Source organism: Culex pipiens, chromosome 2, assembly GCF_016801865.2.
Source record: "Culex pipiens pallens isolate TS chromosome 2, TS_CPP_V2, whole genome shotgun sequence".
In the NCBI taxonomy this organism is placed as follows: Eukaryota; Metazoa; Arthropoda; class Insecta; order Diptera; family Culicidae; genus Culex; species Culex pipiens.
This window is the reverse complement of record NC_068938.1, coordinates 158009703-158026952: the sequence shown is the minus strand read 5'-3', so window position 1 is coordinate 158026952 and position 17250 is coordinate 158009703. Positions and strand designations below refer to the sequence as shown.

The following is a 17250-nucleotide window of genomic DNA, read 5'->3' as shown; positions in this document are numbered from 1 at the left end:
GGCCGCACAGCATCGGAGAAAGAAGGACAAATCAAGGATCTCTTGGGACGGGCTGGATTTTACGGAGAAGACACTGCGCAACAACAAGTTCATCAGCGCCATCAAACGAGGCTCTGGGATTTGAGTGTTTTTTATTTTTTTTTTGTCGTTTTGTTTGTTCATATTTGATGTGAAAGCCCCAAAAGTAATTTAATAAGTTTGTCTCCAAATGAAGCACCAATGAAGCGCTCAATTTGAGACAAATGGTAAATTTGCTGAATTAAACTCAATTGGGCTTGTTGGGAGAGTTTCGTTTGGTTTGATTTGTGGTCAGTTTTTAGTTTTAAATTATGAGAAAATTTCATCAAGCTTGACCACACTGGCTAATTGCATTTTCACAACACATAAGAAGACTCTTAGATTTGTGTAATTCTCTTTGCAGGTAATTCTAGTCAACCTTCCTCGATTAAGTCATACCGCACTTTGACTGATGAAGATGTCTTTCCCCAATAAAGTTGTAATCGACACCGAGTTAATCAAAATTCAAGCCGTAACTCAGCCCTGAAACGATGCTGGAGCAGTGGGGAAAAGGCAACAATTTCCCTGCCCGTAAAAGTGGCCAGCAAAAGTTTTCGAGGCCAGGCAAACATCACGAACCTGGCACAGACCTGGGAGTCATGACAGAACTGATCATCGCGGGATTATTCTAATGCTTGATGAGACACTGAATTATTCAGGATGTTGGTTGGTTAGCCATGGCCAACATCGGGGGGAGCACGTGAGAAACGTGGAATCCTTGGTATCTGCGCGGGAACCCGCCGAAGGGATGGAGACCACTTGGCAGATGTTTGTTGTTGTTGTCAACCATTTGGCGAGGCAGGGCGACGGAGATCCCTGCTGCGTGTTCCGTACGCACTGCGGTGGAGTTAGAAATGGGCCCAGTAGCAGCAACAGCTGAGGCAACGCGAGTAATTAGTCGCTTGTTAGGGCTTAGAAGTTTTAGATTGAGCCACAAGAACTACAAAGTATGTTCATACTGTATACACATGGTAAGCAAGCAAATTGCTGCATGGAAAAACTTTGACTTGTTTTCTTTGTTGATATGGCGAGGATGTTTAATCATGTTGATTTCAGTTAACAGAAATTGTTTCTTTGTTCAGAATGATCCCAATGTCGATGACTAGCATCTATGAAATTGGGAATCACTAATAAAGTGTAGAACATTATGATACGTTTAAAAAGAATTCTCTGTGTATAAAAATCTTAAAAATGTTAAAATTTCATTTTTGCAAATCCGTTGTTAAACTACTAACATTTCCTATCATTCTCAAAAGACGAATCGAGCTAATTTTCTCAACTTATAATAACAGAATGGATAAATAGTACTTTTCGATACAAGGGTTGAAAAGTTCTACTTTTAAGTACTGAAATGAATGCTGGAAAGTTGAACACTTTTATCGAAAAGTTATACTTCACAATATATTTTTTTTTTTATTTTAGAAAAAAATTAGTAAAAACATAAGAGCAAAACTTTTTTTTTTCAGCACTCGTTGTTGTTATCTAATTCAGTAAGCCTCGTTAGACAAATGTACGACTCGTGCTCAAAAAATCTTCTTTGTGCAATCTGTTGCATACACTATTAAGGTGATCCGTTTTGCAAAAAAGAACACGTATCGTTTTGAACATTTGACGATCCATTTTGCATGCATAAATAGACCGATGGTTGAAATTCGAGACAAATCCATGCAGGGGAACCCATCGGCATTTTGACCTTGTATGACCATTGATTATATTTTTTTTCGAGTATTCAATATTCAATAAAAGTAGGCATGTTTTAGTCTTTGTCAAAAAATTGTCATGGAATGTAATTGAAATCGGCTTGGTAAATAGGTGATTCTCCGCCAACTAACACAGCAGTTTCCCCGACCCACCTTCGATTTGTGTGAAACTTTGTCCTAAGGGGTAACTTTTGTCCCTGATCACGAATCCGAGGTCCGTTTTTTGATATTTTGTGACGGACGTTACGACCCCTTCCATTTTTGAACATTCGAAAAATAAAAACATTCATAATTAACGATTTGGAAATGGTGTTCTTTTCAAATATTCAATAACCCAGAAGGGTCATTTTTCATTTTGAACAAAACTTTTCATTTTAAAATTACGGGTTATTTTTTAGAGTGTAACAATGTTCTACAAATAAGTAGAACAGACAAAAACTAAAATTCTGATACATAAACATAAGGGGTATGTATGTATTTTTCACGAGTTATCAGAATCTTACAATTTTTTTTAAAAAGTGATGATTTAGACCATTTTTGACCAGTTTTTCGAAAACTAAAATTCTGATACATAAACATAAGGGGTATGTATGTATTTTTCACGAGTTATCAGAATCTTACAATTTTTTTTTAAAAGTGATGATTTAGACCATTTTTGACCAGTTTTTCGAATTTTTAACCACTAAAACTCAATCGTGTGCTTTCAGAGTCTTTTTTTCAAAAATGTAGCTATTTTTTTATAAAAATTACCCTTTGGAAGATTGTTGTGGCTCGTGCACTGCTGGTATGTGAGGATTTTTCTAAAATATAAAAGCAAACCAGATATTGCCGCTAATCATAAAAATATTATAGAAAAAAATTTCTGATTCTAGCAAAGCACAGTCACAACAATCGTCAAAAGGGTCATTCTTATGCAAAATTAGCTGAAATTTTTGAAAAAATACTTTCAAAGGTACACGATTAAGGGGGCAAAAAATTAGAAAAACCAGACAAAAATGGTCGAAATCATCTGGTAACTCGCGAAAATTTTTAATTTTTGTCTGTTCAAAAAATTTGTTGAACATTGTTATACTCTAAAAAAATACCCTGCAAAGTTACAAAAAAACACGAAATTTTTAAATGAAAAATGTTGTTCAAAATGAAAAAAATACACTTGAGCAATTCTCTACCAAAACCGGAAATGGATTTTATTTGTATTTTTTGATTTGGCTCAAACTTTGTGGGGGCCTTCCCTATGACCAAATTAGCTATTTTGTGTCATTGGTTCACCCATACAAGTCTGCATACAATTTTGGCTGCTGTCCATACAAAAATGGTACGTAAATATTCAAACAGCTGTAACTTTTGAGTGAATTTTCTGATCAATTTGGTGTCTTCGGCAAAAAAAAAATCAAATTATTCGCTCTACAGCATTGCCTTGGCGTTCTCGATTGCGAGATTCCTACTCGAAACTAGGTGTCCGAAGGCTTGATTGTTGAGGCAATTGCAAACCTCTTTTTACACCTTAGCTTCCATCCACCCCGGGATTCGAACTGACGACCTTTGGATTGTTAGTCCAACTGCCTACCAGTGACTCCACCGAGACAGGACCCAGGGAGACGACTCCTACACCTGGACTGAGCTAACGACCTAACCTTTTAGGTTAGTCCGGGGCCAACATTTACTTCCCTTCCGACGGAAGGCGTGATCAGACAAAATTCGTCTCAAAATTTGCCACCGGGACCTTCTGGGATCGAACCCAGGTCGACTGGGTGAGAGGCAATCACGCTTACCCCTACACCACGGTTCCCGGCAAAGTTGTAGGTATTGTTGAGGACAATTGAGAAAAAAATAGGTACACGGAAAAAAAAGTTTGCAGATTTTTTAATCAACTTTTTTTTAAACTAAAACTCTATTTTTTAAAATACGAAGTTTTTGATTTTCGAATTTTTTTGATATGTTTTAGGGGACAAAAATCCGCAACTTATGAGCCATAGAGAAACATGGTCAAAAAATCTGCCGCCAAGTTATGAATTTTTGAAAAAATGTGATTTTTGGAAAAAAAACGAAATTTTATGCAAAAACAAATTTGACGTTATTTTTTAATGCAAAATTGAATTTGCAATCAAAAAGTACTCTACAGATTTTTTGATAAAGAGCTCCGTTTTCAAAATATAGCCACCGACAGTTTGATTTAAGCGAAATATTTGCAGTTTTTCGATTATTAAAAATAGTGACCATGAGTGTCTATTTCTAAAAATATTTTTTTTGAAAACTTCAAAAAATTTGCTATAAAATTGTCTAAGAGACATTGAAGATTGGACCTCGGGTTGCTGAGATACAGCCGCTTTAAGAAAAAGAAACATATATAAAAAATATATAGAAAATATTTCGCTAAAATCAAACTTTCGGCGGCTATATCTTGAAAACGAAGCTCTTTATCAAAAAATCTGTAACGTAGTTTTCGATTGCAAATTCAATTTTGCATTAAAAAAAAACGCCAAATTTGTTTTTGCATAAAATTTCGATTTTTTCTAAAAATCACATTTTTTTCAAAAATACCTAACCGGCGGCAGATTTTTTGACCATGTTTCTTTATGGCTCAAAAGTTGCGGATTTTTGTCCCCTAAAACATATTAAAAAATCTCGAAAATCAAAAACTTCGTATTTTGGGAAATTGAGTTTTAGTTAAAAAAAAAGTTGATTAAAAAATCTGCAAATTTTTTTTCCGTGTACCTATTTTTTTTTCAATTGTCCTCAACAATACCTACAACTTTGCCGAAGACACCAAATTGATCAGAAAATTCACTCAAAAGTTACAGCTGTTTGAATATTGACATACCATTTTTGTATGGACAGCAGCCAAAATTGTATGCAGACTTGTATGGGTGAACCAATGACACAAAATAGCTAATTTGATCATAGGGAAGGCCCCCACAAAGTTTGAGCCAAACCAAAAAATAAAAATGGTTGAAATCGGCCGATTTCGTAGAGAGTTGCTCAGTTCTGGGATAATGCATATTCGAAAAGTACATAAAATTTGCCAAAAAATAACATTTCTTAAAATTTCATACAGTCTAGTAAAGAAGATGGTGGAAATTTTAAAACCATTTTTTTATTTGTTATGGTTTTTTCGGAGTTCTCAGTACGCCATCAAATTGGACGTACAATTTTACTTAAAAGTCCATTTGGCTCCAAATTTTCAAATCGTCATCATTTCAGGCTGCAAATTATTGAGAAACACGTCTTTTTTTTAATATTAAAAAATGGCCACGAAATATCGAAAAATGAAGCTCAGATTCGTGATCAGGGACAAAAGTTACCCATTAGGACAAAGTTTCATGCAAACCGAAGGAAGGTCGGGGAACCATTTTCCGATTCGATTCGTTTCAGCTAAAAATATGGTGTCTTCGGGAAAATAGTTCCCGAGCCCTTCCCGTGGTCAGAATGAGCTAAAATTTGGAATTTAGCCTAGTGATCGGTCAATCTATGACTATGATTTCAGGGGGTAGCCCCGAGAAAGCCCGGATGTGGACCACCCTAATGTTCACTTTACGAATTTTCACAAAGAATCGATAATTTCCGAAAATATTCGAATTTTAAACAAAAGAAATGCACACCAACCAAGGAGGTTAATGTCTTCTAATTCCAAAATAGTCCCAATCCTGCAACAATATGATAGTTAAAATAGACAAACTTTGCTGAAAATTATTTTGTAGACAGACTTTCGGGGATGTTTTCAAGACACAAATACTGTTACTACAATCTTAATGCGAAAGTTCTCGTTGATGTACACCGTTAATGTAAAGATTCCATGGGTACATAGAAAAAAAAAGTTGAATTTTAGAAGATTGAAAATTTGGTTAGTTGAATATAACCTCTTTTTTGATTAATTTTACCAAAAAAAAAATGTAAAAATGTGAACCTGATGAAAATTTACCAGAAACTGATTCATCATTTCCTAAAGTAAAATTACACATTCTTTTTGACACAAAATCTGTCACCATTTCCTGATGAATATTACCATATTTTTTTTACCGTTATAAGATCCGATGAACTACCCAATTGTTAAACTGTAGAGTGAAGTCCATCATTGATTTGCAGTTGAACTGCCAATTTATGTCAGAAGCCTTGGTTAATTTACAGTCCTTGTCCTGCTTCATATAAAAATTAAACTTAATCATTTCTTTGGAAAAGAAGGTCCAAGGTTGGATTTATAATTCTCAGTCCATCTTGAATGATTTCATTTGGAACAAACATGCGGTTTTAAAACCCTCCCTTCTACTGCACGTCAATTACCTTGGATAGTGATTGCGCAACCATTTCTATTATTACATAGTTAGTTACAATTGCTGCAGGGCTGACTTCTTGTGCACCATCCTTACTGTGGTAGGTATTATTTCACTCACACCAGTTAATGTAAATCGTTGAAAAGACGGAAGGAGAAGGGATGTGCAGCATAATTTAAAGGCAGTTGTGACTCTCAACCAAGTCAGCGGTCAGTTTGCTGGTCGACGCAAATGATGATTAATGTTACGCAAGTGAGTCGTTACCACACACGTCATTCCCCCCCGTTTTCCATAATGGCATTCCAATGAACTGGTCGCTTTTCTTGTTGCTATTTAAAAGAAAACTCAATCATGGTCTACTGTTGTGCTTTCGACTCTTTGTTTACACTCACTAACCTGAAACATTGATGACTCTTTAATGATGATTAGTTCCACCGTGGAGGATCCAATTTCATCCTCCAGTTTCGCCGCGGTCCTGAAAGTGTCACACGCACTTTTGCTTCTTTCGAAAACGATTTAATTGTGGCAAAAAGCACGATGACGCCTCGTCGACGGAACCAACGCTGATGTCATAGTCCGGTTCGGTTCATGTCCAACCCCGAAGTCGATGTGCCTCTTCTTATGAATAATGGCTCACTTTCATTAACAATTCAACGCCGTAATTGAGCCTTCGAACGAGGTTGCATATTTGCAGGCGAAGCACGATTCATAAACACTGCCGAGCAGAACTGAACGGCCTTTGGCAGGAGCTTCGAAGGAACATCCCGACGAAAGAAGACAGGACAAAAAATCAATTTATCGATTAGTTTTGGGACATCCAAATCTTCCCCTCGGATGACACGGTCGCGTGCAGTTGCAATTATACAAATATTTTGTTGCACAAATAAAACGCCCAAGGACGCTTGACAGAATCACCAGGTCCAAGGTTGAGCCCTTTTTCCCCGCTCAGGCCAGTCCTTTTTCATGCACTGCCAAATCCCATAAAGGGACAAACCCCGAAGCTGTGGCGTCGAGATTTTCACTTTCACCCAACTCAATAGGACATTCCTTCGCTAATTTCCCTTGCAAACTGCACTTTTCACTTTTATGCACACACGAGCCACACGTGCCCTGATCGAAAGTCCTCGGAAATTGACGCCCCGGACGACCAGGTCTGCAAGTTCCGAAAACGCAAATATTTTCACTTCCACGGACACGCGAACAAAACAGAGAATCTGGGTGGAAAAGTCTTCACGCTGACAGCTCGAGCGAGGGGTTCGTTCCAGCCCTGCGAAAAATCCCACTTTTCCGATGCAAACAAGGGAAAATCGACGTTTGACAGATGTCTGACGCATGCGCAGTGGCTTTGTTGGGGAAATTTTTCCACCCCCTTTAGCGGCTATCACGGAGGGTGGTGCCGATGTAAACAATAATATACGCGAAGGAATGCACGTGGGAACACGTGGCGAGAGTTGTATTAGTTGCAGGTGATGTTGTTGGGGGTGGGTGGTTTGTAAAAAGCACCCATCAGGTGGTTTTGGGTGAAATGAGGTTACAGACATGCCTCGGTTTAGCACCGCATATGGGGGATGCAAACCCGAGGCGTGCATAACCTATGGGCATAGCTTATGGGATTTCAGCTATATGGGAGACATTGGCTACAATCGTATGAAAAATCATGCAAACATAAATAAATTATAGTGTTTTGGAATCAGAATGATGTCAGCGATCCATTAAAATTAAAATTTCATGAAAATTTTCACAAAAATACGTATTTTTCCTGTATTTTGAAAATGCATTTTTTTTTCTCTAAGGAAACCAAAAATATATTGTAAATTGCAATATGGGTATTAAAGATAAGTTTTTTTTTCATACATTTCGAATATTTAATATTTTTTTAAACACTCAAAATTTTCACAAAACTGTGTTTTTTCGAAAAAATACTCAAAATTTCCGTTTTTCAATGTGGAAACGATAAGGATTTTTTCATACATTTCGAATGTAATAACATTTTTTTTTTTTGAAAATACTCAAAATTGTCACAAAACTACGTTTTTTTCAAAAAAATACAAAAAAAACAGTTTTTTAATTTTTTTCATACATTTCGAATGTAACGACAACATTTTTTGAAAATACTCAAAATTTTCGCAGAACTACGTTTTTTTCGAAAAAATACTCAAAATTTCCGTTTTTACAATGTGGGTATCAAACGATCGAAATTGTTTCATACATTTCGAATGTAATAACAACATTTTTTTAATATTCAACATTTTCACAAAACTACGTATTTTCGAAAAAAAACTCAAAATTTCGGGTTTTACAATATGGGTATCAAACGGTCGGGATTTTCCATACATTTCGAAAGTTATTAAAAAAATGAAAATACTAAAAAATTTCACAAAACTACGTATTTTCGAAAAAATACTCAAAATTTCAGTTTTTACAATATGGGTATCAAACGATCGGGATTTTTCATACATTTGTAAGTAGTTTTGTGAAAATTTTGAGTATTTTCAAAAAATGTTGTTATTACATTCGAAATGTATGAAAAAATCCCGATCGTTTGATACCCATATTGTAAAAACTGAAATTTGGAGTATTTTTTCGAAAATACGTAGTTTTGTGAAAATTTCCTAAAAATGTTGTTATTACATTCGAAATGTATGAAAAAAATCCCGATCGTTTGATACCCATATTGTAAAAACTGAAATTTTGAGTACTTTTTTTTTAAAAAAATGCGTAGTTTTATGAAAATTTAGAGTGTTTTCAAAAAAAATATTTGTATGTATGAAAAAATTCCAATCATTTGATACCAATATTTCAATAACAATAATTTTGAATATTTTTTCGAGAAATGTTGCATTTTCAAATTATAGGAAATATACGTATTTTTGTGAAAATTTTCATAAAATTATAATTTTAATGGATAGCTGACATCATCCCGATTCCAAAACACTATAATTTTTTGATGTTTGCATGATTTTTCATACGATTAAAGCCAATGTCTCCCATATAGCCAAAATCCCATAAGCTCTGTGCTTCAGTTAAGCACTGGACCGTGCTTAACCGAGGCAGCTGAACGAATCAAAACCGGGGCAGTGCAAAACCGAGGCGTGCAAAACCGGGGCATGACTGTACACGGTTAGGTTTGGTTGTATGGGGGTGATGTTTGATTTCGAGAACACAAAGTGATACTTTTTTTGTATTTTTGTATTTATGTATTTTTGTATTTTTGTATTTTTGTATTTTTGTATTTTTGTATTTTTGTATTTTTGTATTTTTGTATTTTTGTATTTTTGTATTTTTGTATTTTTGTATTTTTGTATTTTTGTATTTTTGTATTTTTGTATTTTTGTATTTTTGTTTTTTTGTATTTTTGTATTTTTGTATTTTTGTATTTTTGTATTTTTGTATTTTTGTATTTTTGTATTTTTGTATTTTTGTATTTTTGTATTTTTGTATTTTTGTATTTTTGTATTTTTGTATTTTTGTATTTTTGTATTTTTGTATTTTTGTATTTTTGTATTTTTGTATTTTTGTATTTTTGTATTTTTGTATTTTTGTATTTTTGTATTTTTGTATTTTTGTATTTTTGTATTTTTGTATTTTTGTATTTTTGTATTTTTGTATTTTTGTATTTTTGTATTTTTGTATTTTTGTATTTTTGTATTTTTGTATTTTTGTATTTTTGTATTTTTGTATTTTTGTATTTTTGTATTTTGTATTTTTGTATTTTTGTATTTTTGTATTTTTGTATTTTTGTATTTTTGTATTTTTGTATTTTTGTATTTTTGTATTTTTGTATTTTTGTATTTTGTATTTTTGTATTTTTGTATTTTTGTATTTTTGTATTTTTGTATTTTTGTATTTTTGTATTTTTGTATTTTTGTATTTTTGTATTTTTGTATTTTTGTATTTTTGTATTTTTGTATTTTTGTATTTTTGTATTTTTGTATTTTTGTATTTTTGTATTTTTGTATTTTTGTATTTTTGTATTTTTGTATTTTTGTATTTTTGTATTTTTGTATTTTTGTATTTTTGTATTTTTGTATTTTTGTATTTTTGTATTTTTGTATTTTTGTATTTTTGTATTTTTGTATTTTTGTATTTTTGTATTTTTGTATTTTTGTATTTTTGTATTTTTGTATTTTTGTATTTTTGTATTTTTGTATTTTTGTATTTTTGTATTTTTGTATTTTTGTATTTTTGTATTTTTGTATTTTTGTATTTTTGTATTTTTGTATTTTTGTATTTTTGTATTTTTGTATTTTTGTATTTTTGTATTTTTGTATTTTTGTATTTTTGTATTTTTGTATTTTTGTATTTTTGTATTTTTGTATTTTTGTATTTTTGTATTTTTGTATTTTTGTATTTTTGTATTTTTGTATTTTTGTATTTTTGTATTTTTGTATTTTTGTATTTTTGTATTTTTGTATTTTTGTATTTTTGTATTTTTGTATTTTTGTATTTTTGTATTTTTGTATTTTTGTATTTTTGTATTTTTGTATTTTTGTATTTTTGTATTTTTGTATTTTTGTATTTTTGTATTTTTGTATTTTTGTATTTTTGTATTTTTGTATTTTTGTATTTTTGTATTTTTGTATTTTTGTATTTTGTATTTTTGTATTTTTGTATTTTTGTATTTTTGTATTTTTGTATTTTTGTATTTTTGTATTTTTGTATTTTTGTATTTTTGTATTTTTGTATTTTTGTATTTTTGTATTTTTGTATTTTTGTATTTTTGTATTTTTGTATTTTTGTATTTTTGTATTTTTGTATTTTTGTATTTTTGTATTTTTGTATTTTTGTATTTTTGTATTTTTGTATTTTTGTATTTTGTATTTTTGTATTTTTGTATTTTTGTATTTTTGTATTTTTGTATTTTTGTATTTTTGTATTTTTGTATTTTTGTATTTTTGTATTTTGTATTTTTGTATTTTTGTATTTTTGTATTTTTGTATTTTTGTATTTTTGTATTTTTGTATTTTTGTTTTTTTTGTATTTTTGTATTTTTGTATTTTTGTATTTTTGTATTTTTGTATTTTTGTATTTTTGTATTTTTGTATTTTTGTATTTTTGTATTTTTGTATTTTTGTATTTTTGTATTTTTGTATTTTTGTATTTTTATTTTGTATTTTTGTATTTTTGTATTTTTGTATTTTTGTATTTTTGTATTTTTGTATTTTTGTATTTTTGTATTTTTGTATTTTTGTATTTTTGTATTTTTGTTTTTTTGTATTTTTGTATTTTTGTATTTTTGTATTTTTGTATTTTTGTATTTTTGTATTTTTGTATTTTTGTATTTTTGTATTTTTGTATTTTTGTATTTTTGTATTTTTGTATTTTTGTATTTTTGTATTTTTGTATTTTTGTATTTTTGTATTTTTGTATTTTTGTATTTTTGTATTTTTGTATTTTTGTATTTTTGTATTTTTGTATTTTTGTATTTTTGTATTTTTGTATTTTTGTATTTTTGTATTTTTGTATTTTTGTATTTTTGTATTTTTGTATTTTTGTATTTTTGTATTTTTGTATTTTTGTATTTTTGTATTTTTGTATTTTTGTATTTTTGTATTTTTGTATTTTTGTATTTTTGTATTTTTGTATTTATGTATTTTTGTGTTTTTGTATTTTTGTATTTTTTTAAATATTTTTTTTATTAACAATTCAAGATTATATTTCAAAACAACCAATGCACCATGGGTTTCCTATAGGACCTTTTGATAAAGTTAGCAAGAATTATCAAATCTATTTTTTTTTTCTATTTTTAGTTTAGTTTAGTACTCTGACGTTTACAAACATTCATTCTGCAATCCACGCCCAGCTTGAATTCTGGTTTAGTAAACACGACAAATTAAAAAAAAATACCCACGGTCCAGCTTCCAATCCGTTTGCTCAATTAGATTTTTTTTTACCCTTGGAAACTGCAAACTAAACCAGTGCAAATCATTAGTGAGCATTTTAACGGTTCACTGCTCCAAATAGCAGTAGTTTGTTGCCTCGTTCCTTCTACTTTCACAATTTGCAGTGCAATATTATTGGAAGTAGTTTTAATCACAGCTATAATCCCAATGCGATTAGTTTGTACGATTTTTTTCCTCCATTTTAGCAATTTCGTTCCACTTCGAAGCGTTTCAAGAGAAACGAGTGCATTTTTTTTATTTTAGCTTTACATGCAACTTGTTGAAGCAAAATCTAATCATGATTTTGAGAATAAATTATATAAACAGGGATTTTTGTAAAGAGCTTTTTTTAAGTACCATTTTTATTTTGCACATTATGCTTTTATGTTCTTTTTCAGTTTTTAGTTTTATTTTTGTCGTTACACCTCCTCACTTGCGTTGAAGTGTGTGGGCGTGTGCTCACTCTGGTATAAAATTATAATTAATCGTTTAATGTTTGCCACGATGTTTCCAGCCGCACTTCCTTCCTCGTTCAACCCTCGATTCCCGGAACCATGTATTTTTAATTGATTTCGCCTGTACCCTGATCCACGGGTTCCACTTTTCGGACGCAGCTTTTCTGCACTTTTGCACCAGCGAGTTATTAAAAAAAATATGTGCACTCGTGTTTGAAGGGTAGCTGCACTTGAACATGTCATTATTTGTAATAATTTATTGTTGAATGCTGCGAACCGTGAGATGTTTTCACAAGCGTGGAATGGTTTCTGGGCGGCGGAAAAAAGTGAGCAATTTACGGATTTTGCCGGGAACGTTTCATGGAAGGAAGTAATCCGGCGAATATCCCCATAATGTGTGTGTGTGTATTTTTTTAATTTTAAAAGTGTGGGAAAAAGCTTTCGTTTGCAGCAGCAGTAATTGCGAAAATTAATTGCAAATTGTTAAAAACGGTGTGTCGCACATTGAAACGTGGGAAAACACAAATAATGCTTCTTAAGCTCTATGTTTTATACTTTACTGAATTATAATGGAAGAAGCAATCTAACTCAATTTCCAACAACCAATTATCGAGAAGTCCCATAAAGATGTCAAACCCCTTCCATTTACAACCAATTAATTTATGAAGACGTATCACTGTCATGTGGTATTTAAATTGAAATTAGTCAAATTAATGCCATCGTACTGCGTGAAGCTGCTGGCTAGCTGGTGGCGCTGCTCCCCGAAGGAGGATTTGATTATTGTGTCCGACATGATTGAAACCGTGTACCACTGCCATCGACATCGCCTTCCTGCTGATTAATTGCAAATTAAAGGCACCGTTTGATCGTTTGTTAGCACGGCCTTGTGTGTAATTGGCCAATGTGATGAATTTGATTATTGCTTGACTGATGTTGGGGGGCATTTGTACTGAAGTCAATGGATGTTAGAATATTTTAAATATGACGGATTTTTCACGCTCAAAAATAGTGAATTTCATAGAGATTATAATTCCAAAACAACATATTTCGTTGAAATTTCACGGATCGTGAAAAATGTAAAAAAAAAATGTTAAATCAAACTAATTTTAAATCCCCACATACAAGCAGTGCACAAGCCACAACAATCGTCCAAGGGATCATTATTTTGCAAAATTAGCTGAACTTTCCGAAAAAAATACTTTCAAAAGCACAAGATTTAGTTTGTTGGGTTCAAAATTCGAAAAACTGGTCAAAAATGGTCAAAATCATAACTATTTAAAAAAACTTTTTTGTCGAATTCTGATAACTCGTGAAGATTACATGCAAACACCTTATGTAGATTTATCAAAATTTTTGTTTTTGTCTGCTCTACAATTTTGTAGAACATTGTAATTCTCTAAAATGTAACCCTGCAAAGTTACAAAAAACACGTAATTTGTTCTACAATGTTCTACATGAAAAAATGACCCTTCTGGGTTATTTCAGATTCGAAAAGAACATTAAATTTCCCATAAAATGACATGTCTCACGATTTTTGACAGTTGAGTAACGGGAAATGGCAGCGATTTTAAAACTATTTTTTAACTTTTTTGATGAAAAATACGTTTTTTTCGGAATTTTGAGTACGCCATCAAATCGGGCGTCTAATTTTACACAAAAGTCCCTTTGACACCAAATTTCTATCTCTTCACGGTTGCGAGCTACAAATCACTGAAAAATGTGTCTTAATAAAAAACCAGAAAAATGAAAGGGGTCTTACCGCCCCACCGTCACGAGATGGTACGTAAATATTCAAACAGTTGTAACTTTTGAGTGAATTTTCCAGGGCTGCGGAGTCGGGTCATATTTCAAGCGACTCCGACTCCGACTCCGACTCCGGCTTTCTGAGTTAAGCCGACTCCGACTCCGACTCCGGCTCCGGCTTTCCACAAATTGGTGACTCCGGCTCCGACTCCGACTCCGGCCTACCAAATCTAGCCGACTCCGACTCCGACTCCGACTCCAGCTTTCCACAACTTGTTGACTCCGGCTCCGACTCCGACTCCGACACCTAATCTGTATTTAAAATATTTTAAAAATATGAATTAATCACATCACTCACATTTCAGTTCACACTTGCGCGAATACTGTAAACCGGGGTGACATTTATGTTCGGGGTGTTTTGAAAAATGATAAATACGAATTATTTATACAAAAAGAGTGGTATAGAACCATACTAAGCTTGGTAGATAAGTGTTCGTTGTTCTATGTTATATGTTTTCAGCGTTATAGAAACAAAAATAAAAAATATCTTCAGATTTTTGAATTTTGTTGTTTGAAAAATTGGAATTATTCATTTAACTACTTTAAATTTACATTATTTTTTTTTTAGTTTATAAGCTAGCTACACTAATTTTTAATTGTCCTTTTTTTAAAGAAATATTAAAAGAAAGTTTGCCTTCACGATCGAATTGACATATAAAACCATTTTGCATACTTTTAGGCTGGAATTTTAAAGATACACAGTAACTATCAAAGATACCCTGGTTTTGAAATAAACAATTTTCAAAGTAACTATTTTTTAAATTTATTTGAGAAGACGTACATGGACATTGTTTGATCAAGCCCAGTACACACTTTAAACATATAAATCATGAGAAAATTCAATATTTGAAAAATAAATTAAAATTATTTCAATTATATCACCTCGATTTAAGGTATTTAAAAAAAATATACTTGTTCAACAATAATATTTAAGGATCCACTACACGCAAACATTTTTTGCTTCGAAATTCTCATAACTCTGAATAGAAAACAGTTAGAGTCCCACTTCTTGTATTAAGTCCTAAAGAAAAGTTATGCAAAGAAATTAGACGAGCTTTCTGGTAAAAATATTTACGAGACTGAAAAATCAAGTCTGTCATATAGAAATTGTCAAAAACTATCGAAAAACCACTTTTTTCAACATTTTATTTTTAAAACCGCTGTAACTTCACAAGGATTAGACTTAGGACAAAGGTCAAGAGATTTTTATGTAAAATTGTCTGAAGAATCGATTCCCACATTCGGTTTTTGAAAATTTTGACGTTTAGAGCACTTTTCAAAAAAATGTTTTCAGTAAATGATTTTTGTATTTTTTTAGATGATTGCTCCATCCTGCATTTTTCGTGAGTCTTTTTGTAACATCTTAGGCTATTTTCACAAAAATTTTGAACGAAAAAATCGTGGGCTTTCCCTCAAATTTTACTTTAAATCTTTCAAATACAAAATCTCATAAAAGTAGCGTGTTGTTTTCTTTCAGTGTATTTTTTTTTTTGAAAGCTCGTTAAATTTCCTACAAGTTTGTCTTTGACCACTTTTTGATACGATGCAACGGCTTTGAGCTACAGAAAAATTAAATTCAGAAATACAAATAAATATCGAATTGAAACTGGCTCCATATACACAAACATGGCTTACATAAGCGTCGGATAACATGTCTACAAAGTTTGATTCATTTGTGGACCACCAATCAGTGAGGTACTCCTGGATATTAGCTCCTTAAAAGTGCTTAAAAAGTGCAAAAAATGCCTCACGGCAAGAAAAAGAGGCGGTCCTCACCAGTAGGATCGGCAGATTTGAAGAAGCTAAAGAATGCCGAAGCGCTACCTGCAAAGCCAGGCAGTTTGAGCAAGGACGCTCAAAATTCGTCTGGAAACCAGTTCGCTACCCTCCCTGTGGACGTGAGCGAGAAGGAAGAATTTGAACGACGGGAAAAGTTGCCACCCATTTTTGTGAAAACATCGTCATCGGATTCGGTGCGAAAGTGGCTGACCGGGTTTATCAAATCTGGTGCTTTACGAGCTTCCATTCTCTTGTGTGCTGATGGACTCAAAATTCTGCTACCTACCAGAAAGGATTACAACTACGTTCGGGATTTCCTGAACAACACAAAGATTGAATACTACAGCCATGACGATCCAGGTAAACGCCCCATGAAACAGGTCCTCCGAGGCCTGTACGACATGGATGTGAGTGTGCTGAAAGAAGAGCTCAAAACTCTGAAGTTGAACGTAATCGAAGTCTTCAAGATGACGAGACACAACAAGGACATCAAGTATCGTGATCAACTGTACCTGGTTCATCTCGAGAAAGGATCGACAACGCCGTCTGAGCTGAAGGCAGTTCGGGCAATTTTCAACATCATCGTGACTTGGGAACATTATCGTCCAGTGCACCGTGACGTGACACAGTGTTCGAATTGCTTGCAGTTTGGACATGGTGGAAGGAACTGTTTCATCAAGAGTCGTTGTGCAACCTGCGGAGGTGAGCACAAAACACAAGCTTGCGAAACAATCAACGAGAACATCGAAGCGAAATGCTTCAATTGCGGCGGCGACCATTCTACCAAGAATCGGAGCTGCCCAAAACGTGCTGAGTTTGTAAAAATTCGGCAGCAAGCGACGACGAGGCACCAACCAAATCGTCGCAAAACACCACCAGCATACACGGACGTGGATTTTCCTGCTTTAGCGTCACCAGGAGCGGGATCTGTTAGAGTGGTTCCAAATCTGCAGCCATTGCCGTTGAATCAGCGGCAAAAAGTTGCAGAGAATACAACACCTCCTGGCTTCAGTCAGCAACCGAGGGAAAACCGACCAAAATCAACGGGTGAAGGCAGTAGTGACCTGTATTCACCACAAGAACTTTTGAACATTTTCATCGAGATGACAACAACACTGCGTGGTTGCAAAACTTGCCAGGTACAAGTAAGAACTCTTGGAGCATTCATCTTAAAATACAGTTCGTAGTTTACTCGTTCTAGTGATTTTGAATATTTCAATGGATCTATTTTTTTAGTTTTAAGTTAGGATTAGTTGTTAATGCGATTTTTTTTTTCTTTTTTACCCAAGTGTATTCAATTCAATGC

The 17250-nt window shown here is 32.8% G+C and overlaps 2 protein-coding genes across 6 annotated transcripts in view; one reads left to right on the top strand and one right to left on the bottom strand.

Annotated features, from left to right (window-relative positions):
- LOC120414232 (beta-1,4-glucuronyltransferase 1) overlaps positions 1 to 7196 on the bottom strand; it is a 58088-nt gene extending 50892 nt beyond the window's left edge. The window contains exon 1 of the mRNA XM_039575342.2: positions 6422 to 7196. Within this exon, the coding sequence (XP_039431276.1) occupies positions 6422 to 6430 (9 nt within the window). The 5' untranslated portion in view covers positions 6431 to 7196. The remainder of the gene's footprint in view (positions 1 to 6421) is intronic.
- The window catches only part of LOC120424751 (uncharacterized), a 422527-nt gene that overhangs the window by 335647 nt on the left and 69630 nt on the right, over positions 1 to 17250 (top strand). The window lies entirely within an intron of this gene.